This window comes from Sphaerodactylus townsendi, linkage group LG02 (assembly GCF_021028975.2).
Source record: "Sphaerodactylus townsendi isolate TG3544 linkage group LG02, MPM_Stown_v2.3, whole genome shotgun sequence".
Lineage (NCBI taxonomy): Eukaryota > Metazoa > Chordata > Lepidosauria > Squamata > Sphaerodactylidae > Sphaerodactylus > Sphaerodactylus townsendi.
In genome coordinates this window covers 57,377,624-57,397,008 of record NC_059426.1, presented here as the reverse complement: position 1 = coordinate 57,397,008, position 19,385 = coordinate 57,377,624, and the positions used below count along the sequence as shown (strand labels likewise).

Below are 19,385 nucleotides of genomic sequence, written 5' to 3'. Positions count from 1 at the left end.
AGCAGGGTCTGGATGGGTTTAAACCTTGTTAGGACACATTCTTGGCCTAATGTTTATACTTACAGCTTTCAAAACTTACAGATTACAAACCCCTGAGAGAGTTTTTGAAGCAGCTTCTGTAGGAAACAAAAAACAAGATAAAGTTACCAAGTACATGTGTTTAGGGAAACAGGAGATTGAAGCTGAACTGTAAATACTGCTGTTCAGAGATGATTATCAGGAGATTGGAAACAGAACTGCCTAAAACCTAGCAATAGCCATGAAAAAGGAAGAATGGAAATGGGAAAGAGAACATTTACCTGCTGTCAGAAGCAGAAAAAGATTGCAAACTATAGCCATTAATCCTCCTGATAATAAAAAAATTATCTTTGAGCACTTTCATTCATTTTCCTGACCACCAACCACCATTTATTCTGAGAAGGGCAAGCGGCAAGGCCTGTATTGTGATTTAAATATTCAAGAGAAGCTTACCTTCCCCTTACCTTTTTACTTGTTAGCAAGAATGAAGTAAGGGTAGTCTTGGACAATTTGTTTCTGTCTTTATCTCTGTTAAGAGGGTAGGCCATCTTTTGAAGTAATATTTTCTCCAGCATGCTCTTATGGCCATATTCAGGGGTGGGGGAGAGGCAGTGCTCAATTTCTGAAGGATGATCCACAAACCAAGCAATTAATCTTACCTGGTGTAAAAGTTCCTGCTTTTTTATTTCATAGTTTACATAACTATGATCTGTGCTTTCCAAAATGCATTTTAGCCAGTCACCCATTTTCCTGTAAGTTACCATTCTTCCACTCAGGCTGACCATCACCTGGAGGCTGGCTACTCTAGCACAAGCAGAAGGGAAGCTGCTTTAGAATGAAGTCCACAGAGGAGTTCCTCCCATTGGGCAAAGTGGGCAGTTGCCCAGGGTGCCCCCTTATGGGGGCGCCAAAAATGCAGGTGGGATTTTTTTGAATTTTCAGTGTTGTTTCCGTTTTTGGCCTGCAGGAGGTGCAGTTTTTAGGCGCTAGCAGCACCAAAATTTCAAGGGTTTTTCAGGAGACTATCCTGATGATATCACCCAGGTTTGGTGAGGTTTGGTTCAGGGAGTCCAAAGTTATGGACTCCCATAGGGAGTGTCCCCATCCCCCATTGTTTCCAATGGGAGCTAATAGGAGATGGGGGCTACACCTTTGAGGGTCCATAACTTTGGACTCCCTGAACCAAACTTCACCAAACCTGGGTGGTATCATCAGTAGGGGCTCATGAAGATGCTTTGAAATTTTGGTACTGCTATCTTAATAATTGCACCCCTGACAGCAGGCACACCCTAAATTTCCCCAGATTCTCCTTTTAAATTTCCCCCTTCCTATTAATGCTTGTTTTCTTTCTTTCTTTTATTCTTTCAATGCCTAATAAAGGTTGTTGTTGTTTGGGGGGGCATCAAACTCAGGTTTTGCCCAGGGCTCCAGTTTGCCTAGGTACGCCACTGGAAGTCCACATGAGGCTTGTTACTTTAGAAAAGAATTGGTTATAATCTATTGTTTAAAAAATCCATGCAGGACAGGAAAGGCCTTTTATAATTATCTCTATTAGCCTGAATGGAGTGCATTTTGGAGTGCATGTTGTTCTCATAGAGGGGGAAGGGATAGAGAGAGCAAGTGAGCAGAAAGACAAGAAGAGATGGAAGCAGTAAGAACGTCTTCTAGCAATTTGTATAAACAGAGACAGCAAAACAACAGACTAGAGGAAGAATACAGAGGAATTTGACTTGTTCATGTTACAAGCTCTGTTGCGTCCTCTGGAGTATTGATGTGCCTGGTGCAAAGAGACATTCCACAGTCCTTCATTTACAATAATAATTGAAAATGCTGATCCTCTCCAGAGAAGAAGGGTAATTAACAATATATAGCAACAAAAAAGTTTTCAGTGAAAAGCACCGAATAAAAACATTTTGTCAAGAGGAGAAAACTAATCCTATATCTAACAATTGTTGCACATTTAAGAAAGATCCATAATCTTCTGTGTGATGAGTTCCACCCCATGCTTAGCTAAAAAACAAACTGAACTGACTGAAACAGAAAAATTAGATTGTACATCTTGAGTTGTGTATGCAACAGAGTGGGCCTCCTGTAAAAGGAACATGTGTTTCAAATCTGTGATCAAGATCAGTCTTTTCCATGATATCCTTTACTTTCTTTAGAAAAAAAACCCCAGACCCAAAGTTTTTGGGGCTGTTTTTTTTTTTTGCAAAGTTATGAAGAGGTTTCATGTGATTGGTAGTGAATTTAACTTTGTTCTTCCCCTGGATAAACCATAGTTTGGAATCCCACAACCTGTGGACAAGAAACAAACTCCAGGGTTAAAAGTGCTCAAATTCTAGATCAAACACTTTCCAAACCTGTCTTCAGTCTCAGTTCTTCAAGCGATAGGAGAACAGAGAAGGAAAGGAATGTACTAATTAGAGACATGTGACAAATAAATTCTGGTGGGTTGATGTCTGAAATTAGACCTAGTCTGCCCTTTGTTTTATCAGACAACTAATTTTCTTTCTATTAATTTTAAAACAGCAACCTAGAAAAGCATCTGTGAAGGGACCATCTGTAAACAAGGAAGGTTAAGATCCGCCCCAAAGCAATATTCTCTAAATATTACTCAACTAAATATATATTTGAGTAATTTTCTTTTTACAGTACAAATAATTTTGATCTAAGATACACACTTAAATGTATGAGTTCTGGAAAACTTCTGGAAACTGGTATTTAATTTGTGTTATCTTCACTCTACTTAAAATTGGGGAAAAAAGTTATCAGCTGCTGCTATTTATTTACAAGCAGGGGATGTGTAAGGAATTGTAGAAGGCATCTCATGTTTTGTTCCCCCACTATTTCCTCGTCCCTTTCTTGTCATCCCATCTTTCCCCTTTGTTTTCTTCTTTCCTTCTCACCCACCTACAACCAAACTAATCTTTATTTGCTCCTCTGGTCTTCAGCTTTCTCTCTTTCCCTCCCCCTGGCAGTTGGGAAAACTCTGGCCCAGTTGTACAGTGCCAACCCGTGGGTCCATTTGCATACCAGGCCCAAGCTCACAAGGGTACTTGCTAAAACTTGTGAGGTGTACCTCATTTCCCCTTCCCCACACTGTTGCCTCTTTCTTCCCTCCTGATAGATCCCATATGCTCTCTCCTTTCTCTGCTTCCTTCTTCCCACTCACCAACCAACTAGACTACCTTTATTTGAAACCTCTCTTCAGTTAAATTTGTTGTTCATTTACTTTATTTATACTCTCCCTTTCTCCATAATGGGTCCCAAAGTAGGTTACACCATTCCCTTCTCTCTTTGAGAATAACTCTGTGAGGTGGATTGGACTGAGAATGTGTGAGTGGCCTAAGATCACCCAGTGAGATTCCCATACCAGAGTGGTGATTTGAACCTGAGTCTCCCATATTCTAATCTGAAACTCTAACCAATACACTACACCAGGGGCGTAATGCCCATTGGGCAGGGTGGGCAGCTGCCCAGGGCATCACCTTGTGGGGGGCATCAAAATGCAGGTTTCGTTTTTGGGTATTTTTAGTGGTTTTCCATTTGTGGCCTGCAGGGGGCGCAGTTTTTAGGGTAGTAACACCAAAATTTCAGCGTATCATCAGGAGACTGTCCTTATGCTACCCCCCAAGTTTGGGGAGGTTTAGTTTAGGGAGTCCAAAGTTATGGACTCCCAAAGGGGGTGCCCCCATCCCCCATTGTTTCCAATGGGAGCTAATAGGAGATGGGGGCTACAGTTTTGAGGGTCCATAACTTTGGCCCCCCTGAACCAAACTGCACCAAACCTGGGGGGTGTCACTAGGGAAGTCTCCTGATGAGACCATGAAAGTTTTGAGACTGTGCCTTCAGAAATGTGCCTCCCCAGCATGCAACCCCCATTGACAGCAATGCAGAAAACTCAATGCAGAACAAAGATTCTTGGGCAAATTTCTGGGATGTTCTGCAGATGCATTTCTGGATGTATCAGCAAAAGAATTTCAGGGTATCATCCAGAGACTGTCAGGATGGCACCCCCCAAGTTTGGTGCAGTTTGGTTCAGGGGGTCCAAAGTTATTGGACCCTCAAAAGGGTCCATCTCCTTAGCAAAGAATGGGGGATGGGTCACCCCCTTTGAGGGTCCATAACTCTAATCTGGAGGAGCTTGGTTTGATTCCCCGCTCTGCTGCCTGAACTGTGGAGGTTTATCTGGGGAATTCAGATTAGCTTGTACACTCCCACGCACGCCAACTGGGTGACCTTGGACTAGTCACAGTTCTTTTGAGCTCTCTCAGCCCCACCTACCTCACAGGGTGTGAGGGGGAAAGGGAAAGGAGTTTGCAGGAGAGAAAGGGGGGATATAAATTCAACTCTTCTTCTTCTAAAGAAGCTTTAAAACCATGGTCCTATTAGTGGAGCTTCTTGCCACCAGAACCCACCTGACAGAAGAGTGGAAGGGCAATGTCACTCAATTCCTGCTGGTCACAACAGCCTTCTCTGCCTCATGCTTTTTTGCCCATGGCAAACCCTGATGCCATTATTGCCTTTTTGGAGGTCAGAGAGGGCACTTGTGAATGACCTACTTTAGCACTTATAATTTATAGCTACAACCCGTTTTTTTAAATTTTTCTTTATGCTCATTAAGAAACACTGTATGACACCATGAACTCTGTGGAATACATATATGCATGGCATATATGTGCTGTCTCATACTGTATTGCATTTAGTATGTATTGTGTGTGTTATCCTTTTCATACTTACTCCTATTGAAATAATATGACTGAGATTAACTTAACTTTCACTGGGCTCATGCCATAAATGTGCAAACCTGATTTGTATTTCCAGACCTACATTGGCTCCTTGAGATATAGCTTACTGGAACAGATACTGAAATAAACACACCTAGCAATTTTTGTACCACAAATTCCAAAATATATTAAGACAGTCTGGAAATCCAGAGTGCCTCCTCCTCTCACTTAACTGGCAGCAGAAGGACTTTGCAATGGCACCACATGCACAATCTTTTATTTATTGTGGAAACACTTTAATCTTAAACGAAGCCAATTATCTAAGCAGCTGGAGTTGGAAATGTGAACAATGGAATGGTGACATTCCTGGATTTGCATGTAATATGCTTAACTGGAAATAAAGACAGCATCTATGGTCAGATTCCAAGAATATTATTCCAGGCACAAAATCTCTTTCTACAACAAATACAGTAAAAATAAAATCAACGGAAGGCTGTTGTTCATAGAAATGCAGAAAACCAAAGCTGCAATCCTAAGAATACTTTTCCCAGAGTTAAGTCCCACTGAATAAAAAAGGAATTATTTATTTTATTTAATATCCTGTCCTCCCAGCCTAAACCGGGTTCAGATGGCTAACATATATAATTAAAATCATATCATTAAAAATTGACACAATTCATGAATAGAACAAATTGTAACATTAAGCCTCAAACTCCAGATGGTTATTTAAAACCAAGTCATACAAACCCAACTTCGCCTGGTCTTGTAAGTTTTATTTGGGTGATAGAGGACAAGTATATATGTTGAGGCCAACATATTCTACATAGCTCTTTTTGGCTTCAGGTGTGTGTGCTCTGTGGCACAACATGGTCTTGCTTCTACTGCAGAATTGGGTAATGTCCCGCAGAGTTCTAATTTCCACAAGTGAAGCCTTCCAACAAGTATGAGAAAGGGTCACAAATGCCCTTGCTCTGGTGAAAGTGAGCCATATATCCTTGGGGCTGGGGTCCTCCGTAGGCAGTATGGGGGATGGGATCCTGTACGTACAACAGCCCCAGACTACTCAAGGCCTTTAAGGTTAACGCTAAAACCTTGAAAATGATCTGGAATTCAACTGGTAACCAGTGTAGACAGTAGATGACAGGTCTTATATGATCTCTCACCAGAGTTCCAGTGAGTACTCTAGCCATCACATTTGAGACCAATTGCAGTTTCCAGAACAGTCTTAAAGGTAGGCCAGAGTAGTGTGATTTACAGTAGTCTAGCCTGGAGGTGACTGTTTATGGATCACTGTGGCAAAGTTGGTGCGGGACAGGTAAGGAGCCAGCTGCTTAGCGTGGCAGAGATGGAGAAAAGACAACTTGGCTGTGTGCACTACCTGGACCTCCATAGATAGCAAGGATTCCGGGATCACACCCAGGAAAATTCTGGCAGAAGAGGCTGGTGTCAAAGCCTCACCACTCAGAACTGGCAGATGAAACCCCAACTCTGGCATACCCCATACAAGCTACAGGACCTCAGTCTTCACTGAATTTAGTTTCATCCCATCCTGATGTAACCATCCTTCCATGACCTCTAAACACTGAGCTAGAACAACTGGGATGGCAACTGGCCTGCCTTCCATCAACAGAACAAGCTGGGTGTCATTGGCACCAGGTGTTACATATATAAATAAAAATTGTGCAAAGGATTGTCCCCTGCAATACCCCACCACAATTATTTCCAAGTAGAATTGCTTCGATTTGTTCCCTAAGTCACAGATTGCTTCCAAATAGGCAGTCTGAGGCCTCTTTCTGTGGAGACTCCCAGGTAGTAAAGTAGTGATGATTTCCTACGCCATTGTACTATATCCCACAACTTAGTCACTCTGCCCTTCTCCACTGCATGAGTATGTGGCAATATTTCATTGAACTATGTATAGTTGAATGAAATCTATATAAAATCTATATAAGTTCACAGGCTGTTCCAACATTATGTGCTGGAGTCCCCTTATAACATTGCCAACCTTCAGGTGGGGAAAGGAGATCTCTGAATTACAACTGATCCAAGCTACAGAGATCAGTTCCCTTGCTATAATAAGTGGCTACTTCAGAGGGTAAATTTTGCTGCATTATATACTGTTAAGGTCCCTTCTTCCCCCAAACCCTGCCTCCCCAAGCTACACTCCCCCGCACACCAATCTTCATGAATTTTATAAACCTAGAGTTGGCAACCCTGTTAACAGTACAACCCAATAAAAATTACACTGAAGAAGGCTCACAGCAATTTCTGTCTACTTTCAGATGAAGTCTTGTTATAATAGGTGTCCAAAACCACAAACAATACAACAGTACCACAAGGTAAATGAAATACAGACTCTAATAACACTGATAAAAATCCTGTGTTGTATGAAGCAAAGGTCCTGTGTAATACAATAAAAGCCCACTAAGCTAACCAGAACCTGGATGTGTACCGGTCTTGTCCAAGCTTCAAGACTAGTGGAACAAAAATGCCATATGTCTGTGCTTCCAAAACGTACAAAAGTTTGTTTGAACGGCAATAATTTAAAACCATCAGGGACTACAGTCTGCTCCAAAAACTCTGGCTGCTGCAAAATGTCCTTCAAACAGTAGGACATTTTGCAGAAGTCAGAGTACAGATAAAAAAATTATGTTCCACTAGCTCTGAAAGTTAGATGAGACAGGTACACATCCGGGTTCCAGTCAGCATAGTGGGCTTTTATTGTGTCACATAGAAGCTTTGCTTTGTATTATACAGGATTTTTATCAGTGTTACCAGGGTCTGTATTTCAGATACCTTGCGGTACTGTTGTATTGTTTGTAGTTTGGAGCATGTATTATATTTATAACAAGACTTCATATGAAAATAGACAGCAATTGTCGCGAGCCTTCTTCAGTGTAATTTCTATAGGGTTGTACTATGTGCACCAATCCCCACTTAATTCAAATGGTGAACCCTGTTAACAGGCCTGGAGGAAAATTCCGCCCCTTTAATGTGTGGAAATGGGCAGTTTAAACTTCATAACAAGACATGGAAGTACATATCATCTGATAACTAACACCCCAGTTAAGTTTCCATTAAAGGGACAGAAATTTTTTTCTCTAGGCAGCTGACAACTGGGATCTTCTGTGGACCCCCAGATCTGGTAGAGGGCCCCAAGCTGTTGCAACAACGATGGCCCAACTTTCTGGTGCTTGCCAGCCAACAAGCTCTGAACTTCAACACTTTTGTGCAGGCTGGAATGCGCAAAGCTTCAATACTTATATTTTAAAAACCCTGACAGCTTTGCTCCTGCCAAACAGACCTGCCAGGATCTGAAGGCTATTATGGCTTTGTTCATCTATGTAAAGGCCAAGCCATGTGTTAGGTCACTGGTAAAATACTGGGAGTTAATCCATACTTGGAAAAAGAACCCTCAGAGACTGTTGATGTTAATTCACATTGGCAAGACAGTCTTATTATTCCATGCAGGTGCTTATGTTGCCGTTACAATCAGCTTTGATGCAGTTCCAACACCAGCTGTTGGCTGGGGAAAGAGAACAGCTAAATGGATACATCTTGCACCTCTTTTTAAGTAATACATGAAGCAGCAAACCGCTCCGGTCAATCTTGCATCTTACCTGGTTTTAGCAATGATTATTTAAGGTATGGCCAGGGCTCCTGTTCCTGAAAGCAGTGCAAGTATACCTATCACTAAAAACTTCTTCCAGTGGAGTTTGGGAAGAAGTTCTGGGGTAATGCATACCTGGGCTGGTGTCCTTTAAAGAAGAATGCACTGATAACTTATGGATGTATTTGGCAATTTTCGCCTCATTTACAAATATACAAGCAAAAAGAGTCAAAGAGGCATCAGAACCACAACCCTGCATCAGTTATCCTGCATTCCAAAGAGCTTCAGACAACTTGTTGAAGTTTTCAATCAAGTTGGATAGCCATTGTCACTAGAATTAACTCCAGCTCAGCCACTGTGCGCTCACATATAGGTCAAGATAATCTGGTTGGTTATGGATTGACATTATTACAACTACAGCATGTGGAATCAGTTTCAGACGCCCACACTTCTAACCTTTGAACCATGAGCCCTAGACATTTCTTAAAAGGTGCAGTTTCTAGAATTTAAAAACTGAATTGGCTTCAATGGTAAAACCCAGAGGCTCCCATAACACCCCTGTACATTTAAAAAGTAACAACATTGGGCCTTGTATAATCACTCATCTACAACAGAAAGTCTAAAGAGGCTCAGAACATTTCCTAATTTTGCTCTATAATATGCAGTTATCTAGACTATTACTGCTTAACCAATTATCTGCACTACTGCTTAGCCTAACTTTGCTAACTCACAATTAATATAAGCTAACAATCAATTATAAAGCAGCAAAAGCAGCAGTCTTTCTCCACTTGATCACTAGTAGCTCAATATATTTGGTACTTACTTAAAAATGATTTCTTTTAGCAACATAGTACTAGATTAATCTGGGGTACTTCTGTATAACAGGAAGGTTATAACTGAATAACAAGATTGAAACTTTAACCTGTTCCTCTTTACCTTTGCTATAAAAAGGAGCATTTGCTTTAAATTGGTAACAAGTGTGATAATTACAAGCTGTAATTAGAGTCACTATATCCAGTCTAATTGGTGGCTGTAAAAACATAGGACAAGATGAAGACAAAGAGTAGTAATAAAGAAAGGTTAATTAAAATGGGCTTATGGCTGATTATTTCACTTTGTTGGGTAAGTTTTTTTCATTCAAGCTTGCTTTGGGTTTAATGAACCACAGCTGTTTTCAGTAGCTTTTTTATAACTTTTAAAAAACTAATTTTGTTACTTTTGAGAAGTTTTCCTTATTCTCTTTTGTAACTTGATAACATCATATGTAGTCATTCTGTATATTTATAATGCTTGTTATTTAATTGAGCATTGTTTTATATGTGTAGCATATTGCGAGAACAATGTGCTCCCAAGTGTAACATTCTATAATATCTCTCATATTAGTGCTGTTCTAATTCTCAAGTAAGCATTCCAAGATGTATACTATTAACAGGATGGGTCTTGTTATTAACTAGCTTGTATAACTTTAATAAAATATTCTGGTTTTGTCTAATACATTTCTGCAAGAAGTAATTTTCTTCTATTTACTTTCACTTTTCTGGCATAAAAGTCCATAACTTCACTGAGAATTTTATTTCTCTGGCAAACGTAAACTGGGATTCTGTCTACTCCTCTAGAACAGGTACATGAAAAACTCTGTCTCTACTATGATTAATAAATCATTTGTGAGTTGAAGTTCTTTCACTGTATTTCCAAACTGGGAATAATGTAAACTAGTAAATGGCTGTTATAAAGATGCTAAAATGGAGGAACCTTACTGGGGGGCTGCGGAAGATTGGAAATCTTCAACTAAAGATCTTTTCCACCTCTGTAGAATTTTAGATAATTCTTAATCCACTTTGTCTAATATTAAATCATTTCCAGTCATTACATTTTACCATGCATATGACGCAAATGCATCCTCCTGATACATGCTGTTGCCTTTTTATCTGAAAGGGGCAGTGCACACATTTTCAGGTTCAGTATGTTCATGCCAGAACTGAGCATTTACTCGTCATTCCTGTGTTAAAACATAATGACTGGAAAGATTTTTAACAGCTGGAATTTGGAAATCAAGACTTTGTTCTTACTATGTATATCTCTTGTCCATGGTAAGTTTGAATTATATTTGTGGCTTTACAGAAGCATTTTGTGAGCTGTCCTTCAATTCTTCTACAATCTTGCTGTCAATATTGATGGTGAAAGAGAAATTGATAGCTTTCAATTTATAGTACCCATTAGGCATAGCTGGTATAGTAAATTCTCAGTGCACTGATTCAGTGGTCCCCAATATGGCACCTGTGGGTGCCATAGTGCCTGCCAAAACATTTTAGGACTTTTGCCAAGGGTTTTCAGGAAATATGATGGGCCAGGTAGGCCTTTTGTCCAGCAAGGCTGTTGATTGACTGTTGGAGTTTTGATTGGCTGTACAGATATTTTAAAATGTTGCTTTGGCAGCAGCTGTCACCAGAGCACAGGGGTCTACACTATATTATATAAGTTAAACTGTGGCAATCATGTTATGTCTGGCTCCACCTCCTGCAACAGCCATTTGTTTCTGTCACCATGCTGTGCCAGAATTCCAAATGTGCCCCCAGGCTCAAAAAAAGTTGGTGATTCTTCCACTAATTTATTCGGTCTGTCTTCCAGATTAAAAAAAAAACTTTTGGCAGCCCAGGTGCAACTTTCTCCTTTCTTTCAAAACTTATGCATTGGTGGGGAAGGAGATTTCAGCTGATCTGATGTGCCTTTAGGGACAGGGTACTTGTCTCCAGGCCTGTTGGCAACCCCAACACTGGACCAGCATTGTCAACACCTTTTTGGAGGAGGTGAATGAGAAAAGGCTGTATCCTACTATGGTTCACTTGACCTTCTTCTTTAAGAGTTTTTTTTTTAATTTTAAAATGTCGGAGTAGGTGTGTTTCCGTTTTTACTAAGAATAATAATTCATAGATTCTGTCAGTGACAGTCAGCTCTTAACTGTTCTAGATTTCTGGAGTTGTGCTAATGTGCATAGGCGTGTCCGTTCAAGTGAAAATTCATGATACTTTTATGGTGGTGAATGAAAGAGCTTCAGGAGTTCCTGTGATCATCATGACTTTTGGCACGATTATCATCCTTATATCTACTTTTGGGGCAGTTGCCCTACTAAAGCAAAACCCAAAGATGATCAAAGCGGTAAGTCTTCATTAACATCTGTTAGAAAAAAATACTTCAAGCGTATCCATTTGACTAGATTTTTCATACCTTCTCTCTTTATGAATGGACATAAGATGATTAATTTGGGAAAAGGTGTAGTAGACTCTTCTTAAAGGAAAACTGTGTGTGGGGGGGGGATAGGAGGGGTTAAGCCCGATGGCAAGTCAATGTGCCGACATACTCCTCAGTTGATCCAGAAATTTGCCTAAGTGCATTTGAAACCATTTTTAAAAAGAGCTGAAAACTATCTTGAGTAGAACATGAGTTTAGCCTTAAAACTGCAAGGCGAAACTAGCTTTGCCTATGAAATATATGTGCTTTATGCTGACTCAGACTATTAGTTCATGTAGGTGGGTGTAGACTACTTGGACTGGCAATGGCTCCTCAATATGTCAGGCAGAGAAAACTTTCCCACCACTTACTACGGGAGCTGCCAGAAATTGAGCCAATGACCATCTGCCCCCTACCCCCAAGAGGTTGTATGAACTGGCATATCAAGAAGTAACATGCCTGTGTTGGGATAGCTGGTCATCCAGGACTAGCTTGTCATCCTCTTCCCCCACCCCACCCCACTCCCCACAATTACTTGTAATGAGGCTCTCAGAGAAAACAGCTGTAGGATGCAATAACTTGATATAATGAATTAATCATATATTTATTTTTCCTTGATTAAGCAACATATCAGCCAACATGAAATGAGAGCACTTTATCTTGAACACATATCTGCTTGCACCCTCCTCCCATTACTGAGCAGCTGTGGAAAGAGTCTCCCATTGAACTAAAAACCAGTCAACTGTCTGGTCTCTACAAAAATCTTCCATCCACCTCTAATAATACCCTCTGTGATGAACAGTTACAGGATTAGTGTTGTTTAGGGATCTGCTGTATACCATAAATACTAGTCTTCTGAAAGGTTGCCCTCCAGAGACACGATTATCTCTCAAAATTACAACTGATTTCCAGACTACAGAGACAAGTTCCTCTGGAGAGCATGGCAGATTTGGAGGATCAACTCCATGGCATCATGCTGAGCTCCCTCCTCCCCCATATCTCTAGGAATTTCCCAACAGCATTGGTATCCCTACATCCTGAGCTATCAGAAAAAAGTATTTCATTTGTCAGTTGATTTTAGGACTACAGGTACTGCTCAATAAATGTTGAATTTCTATCCCAATAGATAAGATGTTCTAGAAAGGGCTATTTAAGCACTCTCCAGCCAAAATAGATTTTTAAACCATACATGGGTCACTTGACTTTTTTTTTACTATTCCCAATCATTACCTCATCCCTTGCAAGCAAGCAGGTGCCAAATGTAATGGATAAATGTTGAATTTGGCATTGTGGATCTTTCGAAAGTAAGTTTGGCTTCTTAGATGAATTAAAATTAGATGAGGGACGGAGCCAGAGATGGCTAAATCTTAGAAAGTGAGGGTGCTAATATTTTCTATTAACTTCTAACACTTATCAGGATGCAGTAATTTGTAGTGGCTGTTATTTGAAGTTACACCTGACTTGCCATTATCAGTTCATAGGCATGCTGCTGACAGTCTTGCTTGTTGAAACCGTTGTTGTTGCATCTGCCTACTCCTACAGAAAGAAGGTAAGCATGCATGTGTTGTTTTTCTAACTCTAAGGGCTTGGTAGAAACAGTTGAATCTTGAAAGTAAGGTCTGGGCAGCTGATATAAGTAGGATGAATTCTTGCTTGAAATGTAGGCCCAGTGCTCAATCTGTCTTCCCCAGAAAGGAGAAATAATCTCTCTCACCCCCAAACCAAAGCTATTAATTCTGAGGAAATGCAAGCAGATGGGAGGCTTCCTGTAAATTATTATAACATAGTAGCTTGTAGTGACATCTGTTAATGCTGAAGGCGAATATTTCAGGATTGAATTCTTCCATATAAAAACTCTACCTTGCAGCCTCTCAACCATATTTGTGGGTGGCTGGGAAATCTTCATAAACAAAATGCCATGTGGTCCGGGGGCTACGGTAAGGAGGGAGCATTGGACTAAGTTGCCCCATTTTGCTTTAGCAAGGCCCTGAGCCAATCTTCTTCTTCTAGTGCAACAGTGGGCAGTTTTGTCTAACTTCTTCTCACTGCAACCCTGCTGGACAATATGGCATTTTGTTCCAGAGGGTCACATGACTCTCAGTGGAGGCTTTTGGGGTGCAGAGAAGAAATGTTGGGGGAAGGTGAGAAAGATATGTTTGTGCCCATTCTGCTCAAGCATGGTAGGGTCAACCTATCTCAGGGTACACAGGGCCCTAGCCAGATTACCAATCTGCCTAACATTTGTGTGGTAGTATCTTTCCAGATGTTGAACTCATGGTCTACTAATCTGATCTCTTAAATAATATTCCCTATTTGATTAAACCTTCTTCTAAAACAACATCAACCCAATTCAGTGCAGAAATTTCAAGCCAAAAACCACCTGCTGTTCACTCATAAATGTAGAATAAAATCTAGGAGGAGACAGTATGGAAATATATACTTTGGCTGGATTCTCCAATCAGTGCAACAGCCAGACTTCAGAACTCTAAGTAAATGAGTAAAACCAGAAGCCCTGCAAGGAACACAGCCGCCAGCCATGTCTTAAGAGGCTTTGCAGCAAGTCAGATCTGTGGAGTAGAGAGGTACATGTGCTTTGTATGATGTTTGACTATTACAGCTGGTACCTATTTTCTCTTCAGATTTAATGCAAGAACTGTTTCCTTCACTTAAGGTGTGTATCCCTGTTTCTAACTGATGTGTAAAAGGCGTGCAGTTGCCAACTGCCTGGGAAAAAAAGAGTTCCTTTAACTAGAGGCTTAATAGAGGGTCGCTACTTATATTCATACCATGAAAAACTTCAATTGTTCATTTCCACATATTAAGCCTCTGTTCAAGAGATGGAACTCTCTTCTCCAGGCAATCCTAAAAAGGGGATCTGAGACCAATTTAAATTGCTTGCCTTATTAGAAAAGAGGCCCTAACATATTTTAAGAGTTGCATATAACGGCTTGTTTGATGCCCACTGTCGTACAAGGTATTTGAATTTCCCAGCTGTTTAGAGAATAGGACTTCATATTCTATTTCATTTTCTATACAAAATATAACCTTTACAATAGCTCAGGAAGACTTGTCTGAGGGAGTGATCCACCCAAGGTCCACTTGAGGAGATCCAAGGCAAAGTGGAGAGCTAAAACAAGCCTTCCAAACCAATTATGAAATAAATTAAGATGAATTCTAAGTTCTGGAATCTTTTTGTCCCTAGAAATACTTTTACTTCTTAATTTTTCCTATTTAATATCTTCTGACTTCAGAAAGCAGTATATGGGGAATCTTTTTGTATATCACCATGTATTAAGCAAAATGTGTTTGTTAATGCAGTTGCATCAAACTTTATTGAGGAACTTCTTGGAGACCTTGAACAAGTATAATGTTGACCTGCCAGTCACTAAAGCACTGGATAGTCTCCAGAGACAGGTAAACTACCTTTCCTCTTGTAAGTATCAAAAGCAGTAGTAAAGCCAACGTTTTCATGAAAAGGAAGAATTTTTAAGAAGGATGTCTTCAGTCATTCTACTGTTTCAAGTGGCAGACTTGATGTGCATGTTTTTTAAAGAGCTGGGTCTGGGTTTCCTGGTCCCAACTTCAGTTCTTTAAAGCTGCACAGTAGCTGCCAGGAATAGTGATATAAAATAAAGGAGAGCCTGTCTGGACTGACATCATTGCTGGTGGGAGGAATGCAGTGCCAGATTAACCTAGCAGCAAAAGCAGCATATTCTACAGGTCCCATATTTTTTAGAGCCCCACACTAAATGTTTGCAGGCTGTCTGGTGAAATCGGCAGCTTATTGGATTCTCACAATCTGTCAGTGTTGTTGTTTACATGTTGGGGGAGCTACATGCTGCATGATACATGTTGTGGGTTCTGTGGGTGTACAGGCCTGTGTTGGCTCCTTGCTGTGTCATGTGCACATGTGTGGAGTCCTTTGTGCTGTCTCCCCTACTCCCAAGCTGTTGCAGTGTGCTCCTGTGCCACCACAGTGAGCTTGCAACCAGCGCCTCTTTATAAAATATTCTAAAGGCCCTGCACTAGCTTAAAATGCTACAGGCCCTGTACTAGCTTAATCCAGCCCTATGTCAAGGAGGGCTCCTGCTGCTTGCCCCTCAGCAGTGGTGTAGCTTCCATAGGGTAGAGTGGGGATAGGTGCCCCAGGCAGCCACTACTTGGGTAACGTAGGGGCGAAAAATCATCCCCATGTCCCTCCTCCTTCCCCCCTCGCCCTGCCCCACCAGGCCCGGCAGCAGCTAAGGTAAGTGGGCACAGGACGCAGCGGGGGGTGTCTATGGGAGCCCCAGAAAACTCTAAGTCTGTCCCAGACTCCATTTTCCCTAGCTACATTCCTCCCCACATCTATCCATGCTGAAACAGCCCTGGGAGAATATTTCCCTGTTTTTGCAGCTCTGTGTGGAATATTCTGTGCCATTCCCCACAGCTGCTTTGGAGAAAAACCTGGGCCCAATTCTTAACCCCACCCCCCCTCTTGTCCAGTTTGGCCCTTTGACAAAATTATCAACTTTACTATAATACATTTGGCTGCTGGCAAAGATATAAAAATGTTCCTTTTAAGCAGAACGCAGTGCAGGAATGGATGGGATTACCAGCACTTTCAGTGCTGCCACTCACAGTGCTGCCACCCACTCTCCTTTCCCCCATCAGGCTCAATGCAGCTCTTCCAGCCTTAAGAAGTCTCTCACTCACTCTCTGCCCCATGCTGTAGTGCTGTTCACAATGGAGTGGAAGAAAGGTATATGGCGAGCAAGCTGCCCCAGGCTGTTCAGAAAGTGGAGTTCAGTTCTCTTCTCTCCTCATCTCCCTGTCTTCAAGTGGAATATTCAGACAGCCACGCCACACTTCCCTCTTTAACCTGTAGAAAATAAAAACCCTGTTCTTTCCAGTTCAAAGAGTAAAGCCCCAGGAATTCCACAAGTTGTGTACAGAACAAGCACATTGCCATGTGCTTCAGTCTATAAACTTCCTGCTTCCCACGCTGAAGAGGGAGGGATTTCTAGTGTGGGAGTACTTTAAAATTGCTTTGTTATCAGCAATTGGCCCTGGGGAAGAAGAATCAAACTATTCTTGTTTCCAGCCTAAATACCAGTGCTAAAGTTCCTGCCCCTTAAGAGGTGACTTCATAGAACCATAATCACTGGTGTTTCTCTCCCCTCCAGCCCAATATCTTTTCTGGATGGGACGTTTTATAGTTCTGCAAAAATTTGCAAACCTGTATGACAAAATATGAAATTGGGTCCAAACATATGCACACATTTCTTGAGCAGTCACTACTGGTGGTTCTGTCTTATCTCCTTCAGCTCAACAACCTTGGACAGCTGAACAAAAGGCGATTAGAAAATGAAGTTTCATCTGCTTTGTCATGAACAGTCTTTATTAAACTTCTTGCGTCATGCTTTGTTTCCTTCTCTTTTTTAAAACCCTCGTGCTGTAGTTTCAATGCTGTGGTGCTGAGAAATACACAGACTGGCTGAACACCACATTTGGATCTCTCTCTCCATCTGTCCCAACAAGCTGCTGTAAACTAGATGTGAAAAGCTGTGTCACAGACCTAAGTAAAGCGGGGCCCACCATTAATCAGCAGGTACTTGCCATATTGTCATCTTTCCTCCTTTTAAAAAAGTACATTCAAACTGATTACTTGGTAACTCTTCCTGATTGAATCAAAGAAGCATTAGATAGAATACACTTTAGATTTAGTAATAGCATTAGAAATTCTGGTGCTGGGCTACTGAGCTAACCCAGTTGAACTAGGTTGGCCATTAGTTGGAGATAAAGCAACTCACAAATGTAATGAAGCTAAGAGCAGTCTGATGTGAAGTTCAGAGGTGTCCTCCCAATCTTCTGAGACTAGTATGAAACAGTGCTTAGCCTTGATCTAGTGGCTATAAGCTATATCTCGGCATGGTGAAATGATAGCTTCTCCCATCTTGATTTTAATGTTGAATGTTGCAGTAATTTACACTGAAATGTTTAAATTACTACCAAATGACTCTTGCTTGCGAAGGACACTCAAGAGCTACAAGACACTATTCAAATTGACTAAAAAGCAAAACATTGTAATGGTTCTCAGTTTTGCCTTGTTATACAGCTATTAAAAACAGAAGAAACTTTGTTAACTGTGGCTATCTTCCCCTCTTTCCATCTCAGTCTGAAAAAACATCTGCAATATGTTTCATGTACCCTGTTCCTTTTTGGTAGCACATTCTTTGCAACCTCTGTCTTGCAGGGATGTGTTCATAAACTGCAAAGTTGGATTGAAGAACACATGATGATATTTGGAGGGATTGGGATTTTCATTGGACTTACACAGGTAAGAAGAGATGCTTGTCCTGTCCACTAAATGTAAACTTAAGCCTTGAGGGTCCCTCCCCCTATTAAACTATGCTGGGCTCTGTTCGTTGCATACTTGCATTATCCATGTATGTGCTTCTGTATGCACATGTGCTGACTGCCACTTGTTATCTCTGAGTCAACTTACTTTTACAGAACAGAATCAGCGTAGTCTCCACCCTTTCATGTATTTTGCGACTTTATCCAGGCTTCCATATAAGGAGTACGATAGCTATGACCAGGAAATAAGTGAAATGTTATCAACATGGTGATGATGTACATTTTTTTCCATCTTTCATCCTACCAGTTTCTCTCTTCAGTCAGCCATTTAGCAGCTATGGGTTGTTAGGCTGAATCTAGATAAGAGGAAAGTGCTGCTCAGGTCACAATCTTGAAACCATTCAATGCAATACAAAAACATCTCATTGCTTGTACTGAGGCGCAAGAATACTTGTGTGGCATTAGAATGTGATACTTTTGATGTTCATATTTCTCAAATTGACTTCAGAGCCACCAGATACAAATGACAGCTACCCTATGGCATTTTATGCAGTCTATAGTCTGGGTAAAAAAATCTTGTGGTGGACCACCTTGCTTTCTTGATTTTGTGCTGTGATAACATTCATGGGGAAATATTGCTTGTGGTTGCTTCTTATATCATACCTGATATACTGTGTTTCCCTGAAAATAAGAGTGTCTTATATTAATTTTTGCTCCCAAAGATGCATTATGTCTTATTTTCAGGGGATGTCTTATTTTTCCGCTCCACAGCTGCATGCTCTGATGACGGGCATGCTTCCAAACAAAAACTTTGCTACGCCTCACTTTCGGGGGATGCTCTATATTTAGCACTTCAGCAAAACCTCTTCTACCTCTTATTTTCAGGGGATGTCTTATTTTCGGGGAAACAGGGTAGCAACATTTACTGTAGTCCTGACTGATGAAAGGGGAAGAGGTACAGAAGTAGCCAGTTCCCTTCTACTAAATTGATATGCCAAAAGTTACATCTAAAGCATACTGTGCTTTAATGAGATAGACAAACATGAGGTCTCATTTCTGAATTTTGAGAGCCTGGAACTGGTCAGATGTATTTGGATTTAAATGATGAATTTCAGAAATAACAAGCCCTGTCTTGCACAGTTGGAGGCTTCGTTGCAGGCACCAGTTTCAATTCCAACTTTCAGTAGAGAGCTATGATTGACTTAAATGCGATTAGGCTGTCATGATGCTATATATATAGGGACAAATTGACATATGCAGCCAAACCTAACATCTTGTGTGTTCTGTTTCTCTCTATGGTCAGCTCACTGGGATCCTACTTTCCTATATGTTGCTAAGAATGCTGAAAGAAAACTATGAAAGCCTTCAATAAATTTCAGAAGCTGATAGGAACTTCATGGCTGAAATAAATACTGTTCATTATCTGTCTGGCTTAAATTGTAGTGACAAATAAAGCATTTACA

The 19,385-nt window shown here is 40.9% G+C and overlaps 1 protein-coding gene across 1 annotated transcript; it reads left to right on the top strand.

The window, feature by feature from the left end:
* Positions 1-9,405: 9,405 nt before the first annotated feature.
* Positions 9,406-19,354, top strand: LOC125425793 (tetraspanin-6-like). The gene is made up of 7 exons (XM_048483466.1): positions 9,406-9,477; positions 11,323-11,511; positions 13,058-13,132; positions 14,902-14,997; positions 17,024-17,173; positions 17,819-17,902; positions 19,226-19,354. Exons 1-7 carry the CDS (start codon positions 9,406-9,408, stop codon positions 19,292-19,294), a joined length of 735 nt encoding a protein of 244 aa, XP_048339423.1. The 3' UTR covers positions 19,295-19,354.
* Positions 19,355-19,385: the final 31 nt, after the last annotated feature.

Excerpts from the sequence above, each read along its gene's own strand:
- LOC125425793 (XM_048483466.1), top strand. The coding sequence starts at position 9,406 with ATGAAGACAAAGAGTAGTAATAAAGAAAGGTTAATTAAAATGGGCTTA. Across the intron at positions 11,512-13,057 it reads ACCCAAAGATGATCAAAGCG|TTCATAGGCATGCTGCTGAC; the intron begins GTAAGTCTTCAT and ends TGCCATTATCAG. Across the intron at positions 13,133-14,901 it reads CCTACTCCTACAGAAAGAAG|TTGCATCAAACTTTATTGAG; the intron begins GTAAGCATGCAT and ends TTGTTAATGCAG.